This window comes from Balearica regulorum, chromosome 2, assembly GCF_011004875.1.
Source record: "Balearica regulorum gibbericeps isolate bBalReg1 chromosome 2, bBalReg1.pri, whole genome shotgun sequence".
Lineage (NCBI taxonomy): Eukaryota > Metazoa > Chordata > Aves > Gruiformes > Gruidae > Balearica > Balearica regulorum.
The window spans coordinates 120,307,717-120,328,406 of NC_046185.1; the positions used below are offsets into that span (position 1 = coordinate 120,307,717).

A 20,690-nucleotide genomic window follows, 5' to 3' on the forward strand; every position below is an offset into this window, starting at 1 on the left:
GTAATGCGAGGACATAGAGAAGGCAAGGAAGAGGCAACATCACCAGGTTGCAGCAAAAGAAATTTTGTTCATGTAGAAGGAAAAAAATCCACCGTGAGAGTTGTTAAGCTTTGGAACAGGGACCCAAGGGAGTTATGCAGTCCCTGTTCTTGGAGGTTTTCAGAGTTTGACCAGACAAGGCCCTGAGCAGCCTTGTCTAACTGGAAAGATAGAACTGCTGTGAGCAGGGTGAAGGAGTGTATAACCTCCAGAAGTCTCTTCCAAGCTGAATTATCTATGAAAATTGACAGTTACTTCTTCAATTGAAAATACCTTAATAGGTGGTTATCAAAGGGAGAAAATAATAATCACAGTGTAGTATTCCATTGAATTTCTGAATATTTATTAGTACCACTTCATTACATCAGGAGGGGAAATCTCCACATGCTGAGTTACTTTGGTTATGGTAAGCAGAAGTACATTTGGGTAATATTAAGCATTCCCTTTACACGCTCAGATATACTGTAATAAAATATGCTCAAGCTACAAACAGATTTAAATAACTTATTAAAAACTGGGTGGAGATTTCAATCTCTCGTGCTTTTGTTATACTTCCTGACTTTTTTTAGATAAATGTAAAATGTATTGACAGTAAAGATTTCATTTCAGGGTAGTGTAGCTCTAGGACAATGAGTTGAATGACAGTTTGTTGAAATTATGTCGGTGCATGAGACTTCCTTTTTTTCTCATCATCACAGCATTTTCCTCTTGTAGAGCTTTGCTGGTACCTGTGAAGTGGTCTTGGCTTACCAGAACAGAAAAAGAAGAATTTGGACTCATTTGTCTTTCAGTAGGTCATCTCTTCATAATTGACAGTATTAAGTCCCCAGTCCAAAGTCTCTTGAAGTGCATAGAAGCGACCACATTCATTTCAAATGTCTCTTTTCAGGAGACAAAAGCCAAAGGCTGGTCTCCACCACAACCAGACAAATGACAACTTCTACCTTTCAATGGTTTGTCTGAACACAAGTGAATTCCCCTGTGGGATTAGTGAGTAACTTTTTAAAGTTTTTAATCTTTAGGCAATAACTTTAGTAATGGGATACCAGGACTGACTTGTTCAGAAAGGCACATCTGATAATGGACAAGATATGATCACTTTGTTCCGGCAGCTAAACAGAAGCACAAACTAGAAACTATGGGCAAGCCCTAGGAAGACTATTTGGATATGTGTCATATACGTTTGTCCCATACTTACACTTTTTCCTAGGTATTCCCGCTTCTGGATATGATCAGAAATATGATATTGTACTATGGCTATGTCTGAGTTTCTGCTTTTTATAAACTATACAGCAGCTGAGAAAAATCTGTGGTCTGCTCTAGATGATCTTTAGAGATCAAATGAAATAGTGCGGAAACACACAGAGGTATTTTAAGATGGCTGCCCGAAAAGCCAAATTGTTGCTTAGAACCATTGCCAAACCATTGCTTGGTGCCACTGCAAAGCTACCTTGGTTTTCTATACCAATGCTAGGAAATGAAATATTCTGCTTTCCAGATGCTTTGTCATTCAGCTACACTGGAGTACGTGCTCCATGTTACGCTGCCTGAGGAAAAAACCAAAAACCCACTGAGCTATCATGAAGAAGAATATCCGTTTCTGTAAGAAAAAAAGCCACAAGGTTTGCTCAGTGTGATCAGAATGTGAATGGTTTTGTTGCAAAAATGTGTGCTATTGAATTGAATTCTCTCAACTTGCTTTTAGCTGGGAAATCATGTTTTAGTGGTCATGTAAAAACACTCCTGCACTTAACACAGCTAGCCCCCTTAGCAACATTTCCAAAGCTAGGTTTGTGCAATTATTTGCACTTTACTTCCCACCTGCCCATGGAGATGAGATGGATGCATGAAATGAAAGACTTGCGTGTGGCCATGCAGCTGGTTAGACCAGACGCTTGCAAGCCTCAGAGATACAAGCATATCTGGTATTTAGACAGACGTGAAGCATGTCAAAAACAAACACATGGCTAGCTTTGATGATCAGGTTTTAAGTAAAGATTTAAACATCTCTGTGAAGCCGTTTTAAAAAAGTTGTGAAGCAGCAAGCATCCAAGTATATAGGCTAAAACCTGCTGCTCTGGCTTTCTAAAAAAAAAAAAATAAAATAGCCCAAACATTACAAATAAAGCAAACTGTTTCTATCCTGCTATTACAAAAGCCATTTGTTCTTGCACTATAACCTTTTTTAGAAAGTTTCATTCTTCTCAGCACCATGGCAAAGGGAGGAAAGGAAGGAGAGAGTATTTAGAGGCAAATATGCTCCTGTGCTGCTTGGGAGATGGGCTGCTGAGCCACTGCTACCGCCTGAAGGGATATTCAGAGACTGGAAGGTGCCTGTGGCAGGAGCAGTAACAGTAGGAGGAAAATGAATATCCTAGTGAAGTATCTGCTTAACAGCTTGTGTTCCTTCTAGGGATCTCCTAAACTTTCCATTTCAGACCCCAAAAAATACTTTTACACTAAGGTACTTTTATTGATATTTATCTGCCAACAGGTAAAAGAGCATTTGCACTGAGAACTTCAGGGACTCTGAGGTCTTGTAGCTGTTGTCAAGCCAGTTAATCCTGAGAGCCCCCAAAAGAGAGAACCAATGAGATCAGCACTGATAAACACTGTAAAGCATTAAAAGCTACAGAAATACATATGTGTCCGTTGCTATATACAATCCAAATATTTTAAGTCAGGCAAGAAAGCAACATGTAACACCATTTATGTTAAAACCTGAGGTTTTAGCTCCAAAAGGAAAAAGCAAATTTTTTTTTACTGTTTCCATCTCACTGCACAAAAAACCATAAAGATAAGACTTACAGGCCAATGAAGTAATTTCTCAGCATCCTCAGTTCTCCAGCCTACTGTAAATACTTTTTAAAAATTATTATTATTATTTTCCATACATAGCGTTTTTGCAAAGAGTAAATTTGTGTGTGTTTCTCAGGGAAGTGCCTGCAAGAATTAGAGGTTATCCAGGGCTTTTAAAACCTGAAAGTTCATCCAGGATTCGTGCTAATAGTTAGGTCTCGCTTCAGTAGATGGACGCATCTTCATAGTGGAATTTGTCTTGAGAGCAGATTCTGGGGCTGGAGACTTGCCCATTGCCACAGGGTAAACACTGACTGCTTAAACGTAACAAATGCCTCTTGAACTTGACTCCAACAAATACGTAGAGCACAGGGTTGAGGCAGCAGTGGGAGAAAGCAATTTTACGGCTGATGTGAAAAGCAAGGTTGGAGTCTTTTTGATACTGACAGGTAGGTGGTGGAAAAGTAATCAGAAAGCTGAGGATGTTGTAAGGTGCCCAGCTCAGGAAAAAAGCCACCACAATAATAAGGATGAGTTTCACAGTTCTGTGCTTTCTGTGAGATCTTGCTCTGAGCAGGATTATCAGTATCTTGAAGTAACAGAATCCAATAACCCCAAAGGAAAACAGGAAGAGTACATTTCTCTGATAAATGTCCACCTTTTTCCATTTCAAGTCAGCATAATCACAGATCTTGTACCCTTCCAAGGTTTCTTGCACTGTGGTGTGAATCACCTCAGGAACCACAATTAATATGCTACCAGTCCAAACAGCCAAGCTCATCAGAAAACCGCACCACTCCGTCTGGGATCTCCAAGTAGAAAGAGGGTTCACTACAAACAAGTACCGCAGGATAGTCGTGATAGTCAAAAAGAAGACACCGCTGTAGTAGCCGATGGAGAAAACAGCATTCACTGCTTTGCAAAGGAACTCACCAAAAATCCACCCAAAGGACTGGTCCACTGCCCAGAAAGGCAGCATGCAGGAGAAGACTAAGTCAGAGACACAGAGGTTCATGATGGAGACGTTTGTTAAAGATGTAAGGTTTTCATATTTGAATAGGATCCATAACACCAGAGTGTTTCCTAGCAGGCTGAGCAAAAATGCCAGAGTATAGAGGACAGTAGTGAGATGGGTGTGAAATACAAAATAGTCGCCCATTTCACAGACATTGCTTTCATTAGAAGAGTATGCATATGAATAATTACCATCTGAATAGGGTGGATAATATTCTTCATCCATTTGTGCAAACCATGTGCTGTTCTCCAGCAGCTGCTTTGAAGAACAGCAAAAATCAAACCAAAATTTTTGTGAAAATCAACTCAATAACTAAACTCCTGCTGTTGAGGCATTTTAAGAGTCAAAAAGAAGCAGTGAAACTACTTTGTGGGTTTTTTTTTTGTTTTTTCCAGAAAGGAGTCAATTCCTCTTATTGCAGAGGAGTGGAGCACAAACAGGTAGACACTAAAGATTTACCCTCAAAGCAACGTTAAGCTCTTACATACTTAAGAAGTCAGAAATTAAGATGTTTCTAAACCAATATTGTTGACGAGAACTGCTAATTATTAAGGTTCTACTATGTGAAGGTTGAGGGTGCATTGTTTTTTAACATAAGTATCTCAGGTGTCGAGACTTTCAAATCTGCTATGGTTTTTTAAGTTTTCTGGAATGGTATCAAATCCCTAAACACTTCACCATATATATGATTCTTTGTCACTAACGTTCAGCACTGCATAAACTTAAACAGCTGAGCAGTACCAGTATCAACAAGTGTAAGCACTAAGAATGGGAAAAGCCATGTTTCTTACAGATTTTCATCTTGAGTTTGGTTAATACCTAAAAATCTCCACGCTGTGGCAGAAGCACTCCCATGTTGGACACTCTGTGCATCTCTGTGGCCTGCTGATTCTCAGGGGTGCAACAGGAACAGAGCTCACATCACACCCTTTTTCTGGGGGGTGCTGCCCTCTGCCTGTCTGGATGGTTGGTTGAAATTGGCCAACAGTATCAAAAGTTACTGGGACTTGGAAGATGACATACAATCAGGTGAACATACATGGTCACAGTAGCCTCATTTCTTTAGGAAATTAAGCTAAAAAACAGGTATAGAAAACCCAGTAATGGGTCCAACCAATGGTTCAAAGTCTAAATTAACAATATCCTGGATGAAGGCTTACCTGTAGCACCGTGTTTGACTGAAGCCAGTGAAAGACCTGCCACTGATTTCTTTGGAAGTACAGTTGCAAGAAAGAAACTCCATGACTCAGGCCAAAATTATGCTGGTGACATTTTCCTTTTTGGATTAGTGAGGGCAGAATCTGCCTGCCAGGAAAAGACATGCTGCCTTTGGGAGAGGGTTCCGTCTACCAGGAAAGCGTGCCAAGGAGTGCTGCTGGCTGCCAGCATTTAATGCCGTCTGTGGGGGTAGGTGGCTCAGGTCAGCCAGAGCGTGGCACAGGGAGCACAGGCCAGGGATCCTCTGGGATGCAGTCACCCAGTTTTGGAGGTGAGGGATGTGTGGGATTCAGTAGTGTGACAGCAAGTGGCCCTGGCACGTTTATTGCCAGAGTCACAGTCCTAACTGGAAATTGTGCTTGTGGCCCTCAGTCTGTACCATGCTGCCATCTTCAGGCATGCAGGACCAGTCATCCTCTCTGGTTTTATTTGACAGTACAGATGACACTTAAGCAATACATGGGTTAGATTGAGGTCTTGACCACCATCGTGTCCTGTTTCAGATCAGGTTGGAGGTATGACTCCTCCCCACCAGTTGTCCTAAGGGAGCAGAGGAGCCTTTTTGCCAAGAATAAAGGTTCTCCATGGATGAGATGACAGTGCTGACCACTGTCTTCACCACTTACACTCTCCGCCCATTCTGGCAGCCCAGTGCCAGCAAGCTGCTGGGCAGGGCTGCCCACCCACCAGGGCTGCTGCTGGGCTGCTCCTCGCCTCTGCCGCAATTGCTGCTGGCCCCTGACACAGGGACCTTCTCACAAGCACCTCAGCCCCGATCTCTACCTCTGCCTGGGAATTATTCTGACCTGCACACATCCTGTCCCTCATCACCCCATGTTATTATGCTCTTCACACCCCTGCTGAAGGGCAGGCAGTGGTTAGAGACCCAGGTATCCGCTGCAGAGTATTGCTCACCTTCCTGTTCACTGTCAGGAGCTGAGCAACGCTTGCAAGGCAGAAAGCACCATTTGCAAAGGTATTTTGAGATTATTTCAGGTAACAGTTAAGTGCCAAATTAAAAAAGGATATGAACCCATCTATTTTCTTCACAAATTAGGTGATAAGAGGTGGTGAATTGTTTCTACAGTCCAAACAGTTTCTGTTTTCCTGTGTCCATCTTCCCTGAGAGCACTGATGCTGAGTGTGCTGGCACTCGAGTCAGGCAGGCGCATAGCTGAGATTGGAAACCCTGCCAGGAACTCCTGCTGTTTCCATCTCCAAATCTCTGTGCGCCTTGGTATCTTACCCATTTGTCTTGCACTCTGAGAGCAGGCAGAGGAATGGTTCCATGGGGCCAAGTGTCCTCCCTCTGATTTTGTGCTCTGCATGTCCAGAGAAAGTAGAAAAATGCTTCTGTGAAGTAGTTCTGTTCTTGGTTGCTTCTTAGTGCTGCAAGGTTAGCTCTTGCCCCAGTTCATAAAACAAGTTCATTTGTCTGTTTTGGATTTCCCCCTCGGTGTCGTTGTCAAAGCCATAAATCTGGACAGCGGGCATTTGAGCAGTCAGAAAAAGACACTCTGTCCACAGACAGACAAACCTGAGGGCCATCCACATGCCTGTGCAAAGCTTCACAGCGAGGCGTAGTCCCTGCTGCCAAGACCTCACCATCTTGGCATCCAGGGGGGCTGGGGGAGGTCGAGGTGTACCGCAGCATCCGCCACCACATTCAGCTCCTCACTTTCCAAGCACCCACCGACTCCCAGGTGCCTTGTCCTCATCAGGTGGCATCGTCTCCCCAGGTCACTCTTGGAGAGGTGGTAATGCCTCCGCTTACCTCTGCTGTTGCTCTTCCTCCCCCTCAGCCATTGCACCTTTCCCAGGATGGTGTCCTCAGCTTTCCTCCTTGCCTCCTGTCCACTGAGGAATCTGAAATCCTGAGATCCGGCTCCTCTTCTCCTGTTTGCTGCGGGTCAGGCGCTGCAGGTGTTGCACCATCGTTGTTCAGACTGACTGCAGGCTGCCTGATGCAAAGTACCTCCGCACTGCGCTCCCAGTGCAGGTGAGGCCTCTGTGGAGGATCTTGCTGCTGACCTGTCCTCAGATGTGGCTCATCATTCTCAGGGCAAATGTAGCTTTGCACTGCATGCTCAATTATAACCGATCTATATGATGCAGCATGCTATGCCACGTCGCCTGGTGCGGGCTCCATGTAATTACAGATGGAAGGTCCAGCCTATAAAGCATCAGACCTCCTGGATGGCTGATCTGGACTAAGTATGTGCTTTGATATTATGTTTGTACCAGCTGGGAAGCCCTCCATCAGGTCGGTGACGGTAAGGAGCACCTTGGGGGAACCTAAGGCACTTGGATCTTTTCATTCTTGCTTCAGATTCAGTAAAAAACTCCTGGGATCAAAACCTGTATTTTTTCTCTATTGTATTTTATCTCCCCACTTCCTACTCTATAAATAAGAAGTACTGTGCATGGATTTTCAAGGATATGCAAAGGATAGAAATTGATGCGATTGAATCAACAGCCTAAGAACATGTTAGCGTCACACATGAAATACAAATCATGCAACTGTTGTCAGTGTATTTATATATATATCATGGTACAAGTGAGAGCAGAAGTTGGCTGAAAGATGGAAATTACCTTCATTTCTGTTTTCTAAACAAACAGGAACAGAGGAAAAACACATCCTACGGTTTAAAGTCATCCCTTCCCTTGTGAAGAGCACTCAGCAAGGCATTCAACATTTATTTCACTCTTGCCCAGAAACAACTGCTTTCCCAGAAGCCCTCATTTTCTAGCAGTACTCTTCTTTGCCTTGGAGTATCATGGAAAAAGGGATTTTAATACAGAAATGGGAAAGTGCTATTATTAGCGGCCTCTCATTTTGTTTTCTTTGAAAAAATTTGTTTTTCTTTGAAAATTCAGCTGGACTTCCTCTGCCAGCTGGAGATACATATTGTTCCTCAGTTTCTTTCTTTTTTTAAACTGAACATGAAGCTGGGAGGAGGTGTCTGATCCCTTTGCAGTTGGTGGAGGGAAAGAAAGGGGCACTGGCAGGAGCCGCTTCGCCCCTCACTGGGTGTTATAGCAGCCTCCTCCCCAGGCAGAGGCAGCTGAGACAGCTCCCTTTAAGAAGATTCCTGGCATTTACACAGACAAACTGAGGTTAAGCTCATCTTAATTGGAAAGGACCAGGGGAATATAGTAGAGAGATGTCCCCCTACCATAAGGCATACACTGATGGCAGCTATCTCCAAAGCATTTTTGATTCACTTTTTTCAAACTCCTGCTAGAGCCTCTGGACTTCACAGCTTGTTCTCCAGGTTTCTCAGGGGAAAAGAAAAAAAAACCCAAGCTAGCGGGCTTTGCAGGCTGGTTTGCACTTTAGCTACCCGGGCAGCAAAGGTTGAGCCAGAAAATAAATTTCTGTTCCCCTAAACTGGAATTTATCTGGTAGCTGCTTCCTTAACCAATCTTTTGTTCCAATTTGGGATAAGAAGAAAATTCCCAAATGTGACTATTTTTGGCAGGAAGGGGTTTTAGCTTTTCAAACAGGTTTATGGAGCAGCCTTTTTTATTTAAAGGAAGTTAAACCATGTTAAATAATGATTCTCCTACCCTAAGTATGATTGGTATCAGTCTCAGAGCACACCCTTGGAGTCACAGGTAACAGATGGACAGCAGAATCCTGGAAGTCATGATCGGGATGTCGACTTGGCCCAAAGCACAAATGTACTCTGGACAGTGTGGTCTCTGCTGGTGGGGGAAACAACTTTTTGTCTGCCTTAGAGGAGTTTTGCGCATGGTAACAAACTCTTTCAGGACATGGGTAAAGCAAATAGTCACTAGGACTTGCCTTGCTCAGTTTTGCAGAGCCCCAAGAAAACTCTTACTCTATTTTTAAAGCAAAACCTGCTCTTGAGTTGAGGTCGTTTTCTGAGACCAGCGCTTCCACCCGTGCCCCACGGGTTTTACAGGGCGGGTACAACACACGAGGTCAGCCCAGCTCCTTGGTGGTCTCCTGTTCCCCCTCGAGCTCTGCCCCTCAGTCCTGGCAATCAGCCCTGTGATAACCCCAGTCTAGGGAAGCAGAAACATCCCAAATTAAGAGCCTGGACCCCACTCGTGAAACATATATATGAGTTCAAATTTACATACTGGGTACCACTACGGTCAAGGCAGGCTCAGCTTATGGTATCTATGTGGACACACAGAATTAATGCTTGTGCTTTGCCATGCAAAGAATAGTATTTTTTTTTTTAAGTGCTGCCACAGCACTGCTGAAGTAGCAGTCCTCCTCCTCATCTAAAGTCACCATGGGGGTAAAATTAGCAGCCAAGTCTGTTTTTACAATGAGGAAGAGGTTATGATGTTCTCTTCTGCAAACACACCCTCTGGGCCCTTTATCACAGTTTCACTGTAGCTTCCTCTATTCCAGAAGGGTTTTTTGGGGAAAAAATATCTGGCATTTACACTCTGCTTTTGAACCAGTTGCTGCCTTTACTTCCATCCCAAACCACACCTCTGGACAGAAGGGACAGCAGGGAGCAAAAATGTCGTTGCGGGTTACCCACTATCAACAGGGCGTGCTGGCATTTGGCCAGTCCATCCTGGGACAATGCAGCAGCCCCTCTCCTGCCACCTTGCCAGGGCGCTAATGATCTGTTTGATCATTAGGTTTTATTGGCGCTAAGGCTGGTCGGAAAGGATGTGGTGCCGGCGGCTGGGTGCAGCCGTCCAAAAGAGCACTCAGGCAGCAGCAACCTTGGCCAAAGAGGCTTGTGTGGAAGCGGAGGTGGTTGGCATCCAGCCTGTGGTTGCTTTGAGCCAGCATGGTTGCAGCTCTGGGTATTTCCCATACTTCCCAAGGGGAAGGGGAAGGAGCAGTCCAGCCCCTTAATTCGGCTAGATGGTTCAAAGGAGGACATCGCTCTCTGCCTGCAGCTGGGCAGAGTTTCGCCATGGTTGTCCTGGTGGTTCATGCAAGGACGTGATGAACAAGTGAGCGCCCCGGAGGTGAGAAGAAATAGTCCTTCTGATAATAACTGGCTTGGAGGAAACAGCAAACTGGAGCTTTCTGGGGGGTTCTGAGTGGGGAAATTATCAGCTTGTTTCTACAATGTAGACAAGTAAGACTTTACGTGTATTTTTTTCAAACAAAGAGATTGCGTCAGTCTCTGTGTCTGACATGTAATTTTGATTTGTCTTAATAGCAACACTCCTACCAGGCACCAGACACTAGCTCATTTCTTGTAGGCTAGACAGCAGTGACATGACGTATCACTTTCCCACCTGCTGCATGGAGAGTATAAATGCTCCATTATTCGGCCGTGAAAAGAGCATCACTTTGGTTCTTAGTAGCTGGGTTTGTTGGCAGTTGAAACCAAGTAAATCCACTTCTTATTTTTATTACTAAAGCAGAACATATCTGCAGGTTTCTGCTGCCAACAAAATGTTCGCGCGCGCGCGCACACACACACACGCCTTGTCTCTCTGTATGTAGTTGTGCACGTATCATCCCGATAGTATACTGCAAGATGGCTCTGTCCTTAACAGAACTCACCAGACACTACACCATATATTTAATTAGCAATCTTAAAGCTGTGTAAGAAGTCTTTTAAGTAAAATGTGTGTAAAGAAACTGACTCTATTCTTCCACAAATTATTACAGTCACAAAATAAAGACAACGATCAAGGCAAAGGACCACATTGCACTTTTGGGAGAAATAACTGCATGTCTTCCCTCTCAATTTTACCAAAACTCATGCCTCCACATACAGTTCATGAACTCATTTTTATGGCTCAGGGACAACTTGAAGAACAGAGGTTTATTTTGCTATAGAATTCCACTGCTACTGGTGCATTTAAGCTATACACACCCAATATTTTTTTTTCAAGAGGATTATAAGCCGTATGTCTAAAGAATTTGTGTACCACATCTTGGGGGGGGGGCGGATTTCCAGTGTTGCTGCTGGGCTGGTTGCTGCAGGAATGATGCTGAAACAGAGGGAAACTACACTGGCAGCCACTGGTGTGACCAGCAGGTACTGGGGGGACTGCCCCCCTCCCGAGGCAGGGCTCAGAGCACCGCACCTGACTCTGCCCTGGGACGTGGCTTGGGGAGGGCAGGTGGGGGGCAGCTTCAGCAGCTGTGGGTGCAGGCAGAGAAGCTGTGTTTTCTGGAGAGAGGGCTGAGCAACGTCCCTGCAAGGAGCCTGGCTTTGTCGCAGAGACTGTCCTTGTCCCTGGCAGTGCAGACGCATGACTCTGAAACAGGCTCACTCGTATCAGGCTGTTTCCACTTGTGAAGTCATTCTGATGCTGAAGTCCAGGAGATTCACAAGGCATTAGCCAAAGGGAGAAAGAAGAGAAAGAGAGAAAAACCACTGCGGCATGTTTGCACAAAATGAAAGGCTAGGTGTAGCATAAGGAAGCAAACAACATAACTGTATGTCACTGCTGTCTTCTCAGCACTTTCTAACCAGTTTTGTTTTGCTTTCCCTTCATCACATCCCTTACACTTTGCAGCACAGCCCAGAGCCTGAGTTTGCCTTATTCACCCCACTGGTACTCACTGGCCACAGCTACCACCTACCCCAGCCCCAGGCGGCTCCCTGACACCAGCCCCAGGCGGCGTGCCTCTGCTGCTCCCCGGCCAGGCTGGGAGACCTTGCTGCACACTCTCCCCAGCACAGCACTCAGCCGAGGGAGCGATGGAGAGTCTTTTCTTGCAGAAGGGGAAGCAAGACTGAAGAACAAAGATCTGCAGCCAGGTCAATGAATGGAGCATCACTGTATCCCCCTCTCCACTGGCTGTACGATGGCCTCTCTTCTGCCATGTTGCTAGCTGCCCTCTTGAGTGGACGTGCTGCAGCTCTTGTGAAGACCAAGACGTGATGTACGACCAGCCTCCTGTGCCCAGAGGGAGAAGGTGGCTCACTGTCAGGCAAGTCACAGTGCGGCGTTTGCTTACCACCAGGTTAACTTTGTTGGCTGCCATGTTGTCCCTGCTTTTTCTCAGGGCAGCAGATGTTCCATGGTCTGATGGCGGTTTGGATGAGACAACCTTTGGCATAGACCTCTTGGGGCCGCAGACCTGAAGCGCTACCGCTGCCATGGAGGTACAGGGCATCTGAGCACGCCTCGCTGCCGCTCTGCTGCCCCCCCTTGCTGAATTACTGGGCCCCCAAAATCACCACTCTGCATTGCAGCTGGTGAAGAGTGGTGATGCTAGAAAAGCAGAGGAAATAATAAAAGAAGAAAAAAGAAACCACTCTGCCCATCACTGAGGGCTCATTTCCTTTGAGTCTTGCAGAAGATTGTATACAGCAAAAAATTCTCGTTGCTCCCAGTGACCATGTGTTTCTGGAAAGTACCAAAGGATGCGGCTGTTCTTTGGGTTAAATTTTGAGTCGGAGAAAGAGAGAAATGCAGGGTGGTCAGGTGCATAACAACTTTTAAAACAACTGGATTGCAAGGCGGAACGGGAGAAAGGAATAACTTGAGGCTTCATCGGGTTGATAATCTGAAGGCATCTCAAATGGTGGTGGGGAAGAGCCCAAGGCTCAGGCAGACTTTGGGAAAACAGAACTGACTGGGAAAAGCCAAGCTTTTCATAATTAAAATGAAGTTTTCTACAGAAAACAGAACTGGAGGAATTTACTTGTGCAAGGACATTTGCAGAGCACAGCTGCTGTTTCCCAGCTCTCTGTTGGATACGCTGATGAGCCATGGCAAAATAAATCACAGTTAATGAAAAAAACCAGCCTCTCATAGTTACATTCAGAGCATTGTTTATGTTAACAATGAGGCAATTAATAACTTGCACCAGAAAAAATTGACCGCAACAAAAAACACTCTTGTGCTGTTTTAGCCACTACTTCCCCAAACCTCAGCACTTCCTCCTGCTGTGGCATGTCTGCTCGCAGGCCAGAGGCACAGCCCAGGCAAGGTGCATTTGCAAAAGTTTTGTCTGAAGAGGGGAACCCATCTCCTCAAATATTTTCCCCCACATCTTAGGAATGACAGCAGCAGCTTCTGGAGCTGATCCTGTGGTGATTGCAGTTCAGGTGGCACTGGACTGTGCTTGGTCTGTGCCGCCAGGTGAGACCCACCTCCTGGCAGACAGACTTGGTGCATGGTTTCCTCTCAATAGGCTTTTCAGAGAAGAAATCCTTTCCCTTGGCTGCCCCTGTGAGCACAGCTGCTTCTTTCAGAGTTTTGGGCTGAAACACAGCTGGCTGAAATGCTCAGTCTTAGTCCAGCTATTCTTAAGATGCTGCTAGACCCAGCTTGCTTTCACATTCCCAGGTCTTCTTCTCTAGCATTTTGCTTATTTCCTTATATTGAAGATTCACTCTTGTTATAAGATGCAGCTCAAAATGTTTTATCGTGGCGCATCCATGGCACTTTGCAGAAAACATCTGCACATTTCCATCTGACACGCCATGCAGTTTGTGTGCATGTAGTTCAATGCCAAAATATGAGCAAGCAGGTGGCCAGCAACAGCAAGTCTACCCAGATAAGCTGTTCTTTAGCAAAAAGTCAGCTGCAGCCCACATGCCACAGCAGGAGGTAACATCAGGAGCTCTGTGTGTGAAGCATGGGCGAACCGAGACAAAACCTTAATATTCCAGTTCCTGAGACATTTCATAACATCTGGCCATCTGTCCTTTGGCAAGATCTTGTGGTAAGTACAGCGAGGGCAGACAATATTTTATGCAACAAGGGTTGGTATGCCGTTCCCCGAAACTTCTCCCTAGCTCCTAGGCTGCTCTACGTCAATGCCAAGGTAGCTCCAGTTGCTCAGGCTGTCTGTCCTGTTAAATTCATGTGGCAGAGACATATTATTCTTCTTTAGTAATATTGTGTTCAAACCATGTTGTGTCTCTTGAGGAAAATCAAGTTTGAGAGCTGGGAAGTCTGGCCATCTCCTTCCCCCACATTAAAGGGCAGAAAACCAAAAGACAAGAAGCTGAAGGCAGTAATGCAATTAGGAGCTGTTAGCACGAGTGTCCAAGCTTGTGTTAAGGACAAATAATCTAGCAAGCACTCTCCTTGTACGCTTTCCATTTTCAAATTGCTCCTTACTTAAAACAGATTTTAAATAAATTTATGGATGATAACAAGGAGGTGAATTCAGGCTAATTATCCATGGATGACAGGAAGGATCCGTGCAGGATAAAGGATTAATAAATATATTTCTATTCTTCAAAGCTGGGACGCTATCCCACCTGCCCCCTCCCTGTGCAAAGGAGCAGCCCCACGGTCTCCCAGCCCCAAGGAGCTCAAGGCTTTCAGGTTCCCCTGCAAAGACTTTAAGACTCAGAGATGAAGCTCTTGGATTTTGCTGCGTAGCTTAGGCACCACCCCAAGCGACCAGCGGTACCTCTGTACTTGTCTGCACCTCTTCTCCAGAAGCTGAGCTGACTGCAGTGCAAAGAGAAACCCTTCACCCACTTCTTCCAGCGGGCACTTGCGAGGCTGCGCGGTGCCCATGGGACTGAGCGTGCATTTGCAAACCCACCCGGTGTGCCTGCAGAGCCTGCTCCTTCGCTGGGCGCGAGGCAGCCATGCATGAAGGACATGTGCGATGCAAAGCACTTGGGCCTGGGGTTCTTCAGTGGCCTGTCTTTCTCGGAAGCTGCAGCCAAATCAGCGTGCTGTCACGGATGTGTGAAATGAAGCAAGCAAACTTTATGAATTGCTCCTTTATGAGTTTTGGTTCAGTTCTTGCGCTAACTCTGTCCGAATGGGGGTCAGGACCCTGCACTGCCAAGCCCCCTGGTCAGCTCTGGATGCCAGAGATTTGGGGCTCGCTAGAAGCGCACGGCACAGATTTAAGTATGGACCCCTAGCTCAGTCAGAATTTAAACCTGCATTATTACAGAGGAATTTCTATGTTTTCTTCCTTTTTGTCACAAACTACCACTTCTTTTTCTGAAAGAAAATGCAATTCTTCCCTACTTTGGAATTTCCCTCAGCACCGAAAAGCCTGACCTCTGCTGAACCCTACTGCAGTCTGCTGCTGCCTGTGGTGTAAAGAACTGGCGGTAGCACTAGGTGGTTAATCTGAGCAAAGTGAAGTTTGCAGAAGAAGGTTTTAAAGACCAGCTGACAAAGAATGAAAAACCAAGATACTTGGAGAGCTCGTCTGCTTGTAGATAAGCCTCAGCAAACGCTTCACTTTCAAGCTCTCTTCTATAACCGAGACATCAAGCAAATCAACTCTCCATCCACCGCATTCTCTTTTCCTACCGATGTCTTTAGTTCTAGCCAAAGGTACTACCTATTGCTGCAGGTAAAGTCACACTGATAAAGGTTTTTCACAGCTTGTGGAAGATGTTGGCCAAGACGCAAAATTGAGCCTTGACTATAGGGAGTAAATTAGTAGGGATGGATCATGACAGTAACTAACTGCAGCTTTTGGGGGAACCTTGCAGCAGCTGCTCTATTAAGAGGCAGTTACCGGGGGCTTCTCAGCTGAAGTATATTGGTAGCATTTTTTCAGACTTTAATAGAGCTGCAAACTGTCCTTTTTTATCATGTACATATTCTGCTGTCTTTCTGCTGGGAAAGAATTTAGGGAGCTGAGTCACTTAAATCAGATACAAGTCAAAAGTAATTCTGTGGAAATGAATGAAGCAAAAAAAAAGAAAAGCATAAAAAAGATAAAAGCAGTGCCGTTAGAATTGGAAATATTTATCAATCTGTAAAAATATAAGGTGTAAGAGCCAGTGGCACTGTGCTTCCCTGGACTTCAGATATAATGTGGTTCCTTAGACCATGCATATTGTAGGAGACACCCTGAGATCCAGAAAGGTTCTTGTGCTGCTTGCTTTGATAGCCGTCTGGATTGGTGACAGTCCGCCCTGCCCATGCCCTTCTCTGTCCAGTGTGCACATATTTAAGGAAGTTTTTCTGCATATTTATAGATTTTATTGATTTTTTTAGAGCTATAAATAAAGCTGGAGAAAATAGAAAAGCTCATGAGCCCAGAGATTTGTCTATTTTTTGCAATGAGACCAGCTGATTTGACAAGAGCTCCTCGCACATCTTGCACTGGCTCTGCAGAGGGGAGAAGGGTGTGGGCTGGGTGCAGTGGTGTGGATTAGCAATAGGTGGCACACTTGAATAGGGGAACCCCTGTATTCCCCCCAAGCAGCCCAAGAAATCCTTTGCAAGGGACCCCGACAGCCATAGCTCTCTTCCAAAGGGAGGCTAAGCTGAGCATCTGCTCTTCAGCAGGCAGATACATCTACATCTACACCAGCTGCAGATAAGCAGAGCTGCTGGGGAGTCAGATTTGATCAGGTCTTGCATGTGGCTGTAGGCGAGCCCAGGCCCCTTGTGCTGTTTGCTGGGCGCTAGGGTGCTGGTGGTGTGGTGTTCATCAATGCTGTTAGGACAAGATCTTTCTTTAGTCACCCTTTCTGCTCCCCTACTCTCCTCAGTCGCTCTCAATGGGCCCCTGCAGGACTCGACCTCCCATCCAGGCTGAAGCTCCATCACACCAGCCTGGGACCAGCCATCTTCCCTCTGCATCACCTGGCCAGGGTGTTTCTAGGACCCATGGTCTTGTCCTGGCAGCCGAGTCTCTCCTGCAAAGTGCATGAGAGGCTCTAAACACTGGTTGCATCTGCATGAATAATTTATGGTTCAGTTTGTGAAGCTAGACTAAAACCTTGGCAGTAACATGGTGTTTTCAGGTACACTTGAAATGAAAGCATTTGGGGTTTGTTCATAGTGAAAAAGTCAGAAAAAACACTCATCTGTTTGGGACCAAAAGGTTTCATGGGTGAAGGCAGAAGGGCACTCTAACTACCTGGTGGTTTTCTCATTTTTCAAAGTACAAACATCATTTTAAAGCAAAACCGCAATGGCAGAACATGAAGAAAGGCAAGCCTTGTGTTTAGAAGCTGAAACCTCAGATGTTGACTTTTCGTAACATTTCCCCTTCTATTTTTTTCTTTTTCTTTTCCAGTTGAAGCTATTTGCTAAATGTTTCTCCCCCCCAACTTCCCAAAGGCTGTTGGAAATGACTCAGCCATGCACGGGGCAGACCAGGGCAGGGCTGCAGCTGGGCAGTGGCGGATGCTGTTGACTCAGGCTGGACCCTGGCACCCCTCCAGAGCAGAAACTCCTCCTTCAAGCACGCAAAGGCCTCCCTGGCCCTGCGGGAGATGCAACGTGCCCTTGCTCCATCGTACAGCACCCTCAATGCCGCAGTCAGTCCCCCAGCTTGCCTTCAGGCAGGAGGAACACTGGGTAATCCACCTGCAGCTCCTTCCAAAGCAACTCACTCGCGGTGTTTCCAAAGAGGAGTCTGAAATGAGAGGCACCATCTGCCAAGTCTGATGGACAAAAGCATTATGTTTTTACTTGAATTTTAGATGAGAAGATAGAATGTTTTTTCATCACAGCTCGCCCACTGACAACTACTTTCACACTTCATCTGATAAAAAACACCTGATGCAATAACATGATATATAGGTTTCAATGTCCCCTTTCTCAAAGACACCCTAACACTTTGTCCTATCTTGGCTTTCACCTGAGTGCATCCACGTTGCTCATTAATGCTAAAGACAGTTCTTAAATATCCCTGTGAGGCAGGTGACGGAAGCATGCAGAAACCAACAAAAAGGGATGAAAGGATTTTGTCAGGGCTGGAGTTGTTAAGGCTTTATCTACCTTACAGATATCTTTTTTTGCATAATTTTGCTTTTTGATGCCGAAAGAGCAACGTCTATTTGTTTTTAACAATGGCAGAGGAAAAAGAGTATAACCAGCTGGCCCAAAGAGGGGATTATCCTGCTGTACTCAGCCTTGGTGCAGCCTCACCTTCAGTAGTGTGTGCAGTCTGGGCCCCACCATTTAAGAAGGATGTGAAGGTTCTCGAATGCGTCCAGAGGGCAACAGAGCTGGTGAAAGGGCTGGAAAGAATTCCTGTGAGGAGTGGCTAAGGAATTTGGGGTTGTCTAGTTTGGAGAGAGGGAGGCTGAGGGGCGACACCATTGCTCTCTGCAGCTTCCTGAGGAGACAAAGTAGGGAGGGAGGTGCTGAGCTCTTCTCCCTGGGATCCTGTGAGAGGACGTGTGGGAATGGCTCAAACCTGCGTCAGAGGAGACTTAGACTGGACATTAGGAAGCATTTCTTCAGTGAGCGGGTGGCAAAACATTGGAACAGGCTTCCTGGAGAGGTGGTCGCTGGCCCGGGCCTGTCAGGGTTGAAGAGGCATTTGTACAATGCCCGTAAGAACACGCTGTAACTTCTGGTCAGCCCTGAAGTGGTCAGGCAGTGGGACTAGATGATCACTGTAGGTCCCTTCCAGGTGAACTATTCCCTTCTCCTTCCCCCTCCCTTCCCCATCCCTTTCCCCTTCCCTTCCCCTTCCTTTCCCCTTCCCTCCCAAGGACTCCAATCATGATCAGGCTGTTCTTTGCCTCAAATGCCAGGGCCTTTTTCAGCCCCAAAACTCCCAAGGACACAGATCACAAAGGTTACAAGTGGTATACAGGAGTTTATTGTCTTTTTCTCCACCTGTTTCCCAGCAGATGCTCACAAGCAGCAGCACGCTGCGCACGTGGAGCCAGCAGCAGGCTGATGCAATCCTCACCTGGGCTTGACAAAACATCACTTGAAGCCTGGCAAAGCAAAGCGAGAGCCACAGAAAGTCACAAATCCCCCAAGGCGTGTGGGGAGCCGGGTGCATGCTTATTATAGTGAATCAACTATTAGCCTTTGCCAGAAACACGAAAGCAGATGACTGACTGATGCGCAAAGGCCACACTCTCCGGAACAAATGGAAAAGTCTTCGGAATGTGCTTTTTTGCTCTTGATTTTCATAATACCTTTTTTTCACATGAATATTTACCTTGGCGTATCCAAAAAACCTCCCAAAACATTGACAGTCCTAGTTTATAATTATTTTTTCTCTTGCGTTTCTACATTCCTTTTTTGTTTCAGCCCTTGAGAAGAAAGGTCTATCACCAATGTCACAGATCACTTTAGGCTGGACAATGCAAGCAATATGGCAGCAGGAAAACAGGCCGAGCGGTCCCTGTTTCCTGAAGAGGGAGAATTTGAAGAATGAGGACCAGCACCCATCACACACAAAAGAGGAGGAGGAGGAGGTGCGTAGTATTTTCCAAAATATTACACGTAGGGATGGCAGTCCTACTTTTTGCCCTCCAAAAATTGTTCCGCTGTGCTTCTCAGCCAGCGATGGGCAAGAGAGCCTGAGAGAGCAAGGTCTTCGTGGAGCACCAGCAGCAGGCACCTCGCCAAAATGGCCCAAAGGAGCCCTGGCAAGGGGCCGTGCTCAGTGCTGCGGAGAAAGGCAAAAACCCCCAGAGACACTTGCTAGCCCAGCGTGCAGGAAAAAAAGCCTTCCTCCCCGCAGCTGCAGGGCACGAGAGGCCATCTTCATGGTGTGTGAGCAGCAGGCAGTAACCTGGCCAAAACGGACCCGAGGAGCCCTGACAAGTGGTCCTGCTCAATGCTGCAGAGGAAGGCAAAAAACCCCCGGGGACCAGTGCCAATCTGCCCCAGGGGAAAATTCCTTCCTGACCCCAAAGCTGGCGTTTGGCTGTTCCCTGAGCATGTGAGCAAGACCGGCCTCCTCGTCCCACAGGCTGCTCACGCCTCCCAGGAGATGCTCAAGCCCTGTTCTCCCTCAGCCTGGAGCCATCATCTCAGGGGCTTCCCAGAGTGGCCGAATGCCCCCAGCCTGGTCGACCTCGGGGGCAAGAATCCTTCCCGCACGTGGCAAGACACCAGGGGGTGCTCCAAAACACGGGGACTCCTGGCAACATCTCTGCATCCCATTTCTTAAGGCTGCAGCCCCTGGCTCTGCAGGGCGTCAGGACAGAGAGCTGTGCAGTGCTCCTCAGGTGCTCCTCCAGAAGGCATTCCCTTGGTCTTGCCGCTGGGGTTGGTGGTGGTTCTCATCTCCAGAAGAGGAGGAGCTGGTGTCTGTTCCCTGAGGGCTCAAGCAGCATTTCCATCCATCCATCCATCCATCCATCCATCCATCCATCCATCAGATGGGCTTTGACTCTGGCCCCACCAGGAGCCGGTCTTGCAGGGAAGTACTTCCAGCAGCTTCATCCAGCCTCCAGCCTTCCTCCCTCCTTTCCTCCCTCCCTCCCTCCAAGTAATTCCAGTGGCTCCTGAAGGACTTCCTCTGGGATGTCTCTGGGCTGCCTGCTGGGCAGGCTGGCCACAGGACGTGGGAGGATGCGTGTCCTTTATCCTGCCCCAGGGCATTGTGACTGCTGTATTTCCGGGTGCTGGCACTGTGACACGGAGGGCACGGGGCCCCCCATGCGCAGCCCTGCCCGCCACCCCTCACCCAGCATCCTTCAGAGAATCAGAGTATCGGAGAATCCTAGTTGCATTTTGGTTGGAAATGACCTTTGAGATCATCGAGTCCAACTGCTCACCTAGCACTGCCAAGTCCACCATTAAACCATGTCCCGAAGTGCCACATCTACAGGTCTTTTTTGTATTACCTCCAGGGATGGTGACTCAATCACTTCCCTGGGCAGCCTCTTCCAAGGCTTGACAACCCTTTCACAATGAAGAAATTGTTCCTAACATCCAATCTAAACCTCCCCTGGCACAACTGGAGGCCATTTCCTCTTGTCCTGTTGCTTGTTACTTGGGA

General features: G+C 46.6%; 1 protein-coding gene across 1 annotated transcript; it reads right to left on the reverse strand.

Annotated features, from left to right (window-relative positions):
- Nucleotides 1–373: 373 nt before the first annotated feature.
- XCR1 (X-C motif chemokine receptor 1) lies at nt 374–4,141 on the reverse strand. The gene has a single exon (XM_075745612.1). The coding sequence runs from the start codon at nt 4,076–4,078 to the stop codon at nt 3,062–3,064; it is 1,017 nt and encodes a 338-aa protein (XP_075601727.1). The 5' UTR covers nt 4,079–4,141; the 3' UTR covers nt 374–3,061.
- Between the last annotated feature and the right edge of the window lie 16,549 nt (nt 4,142–20,690).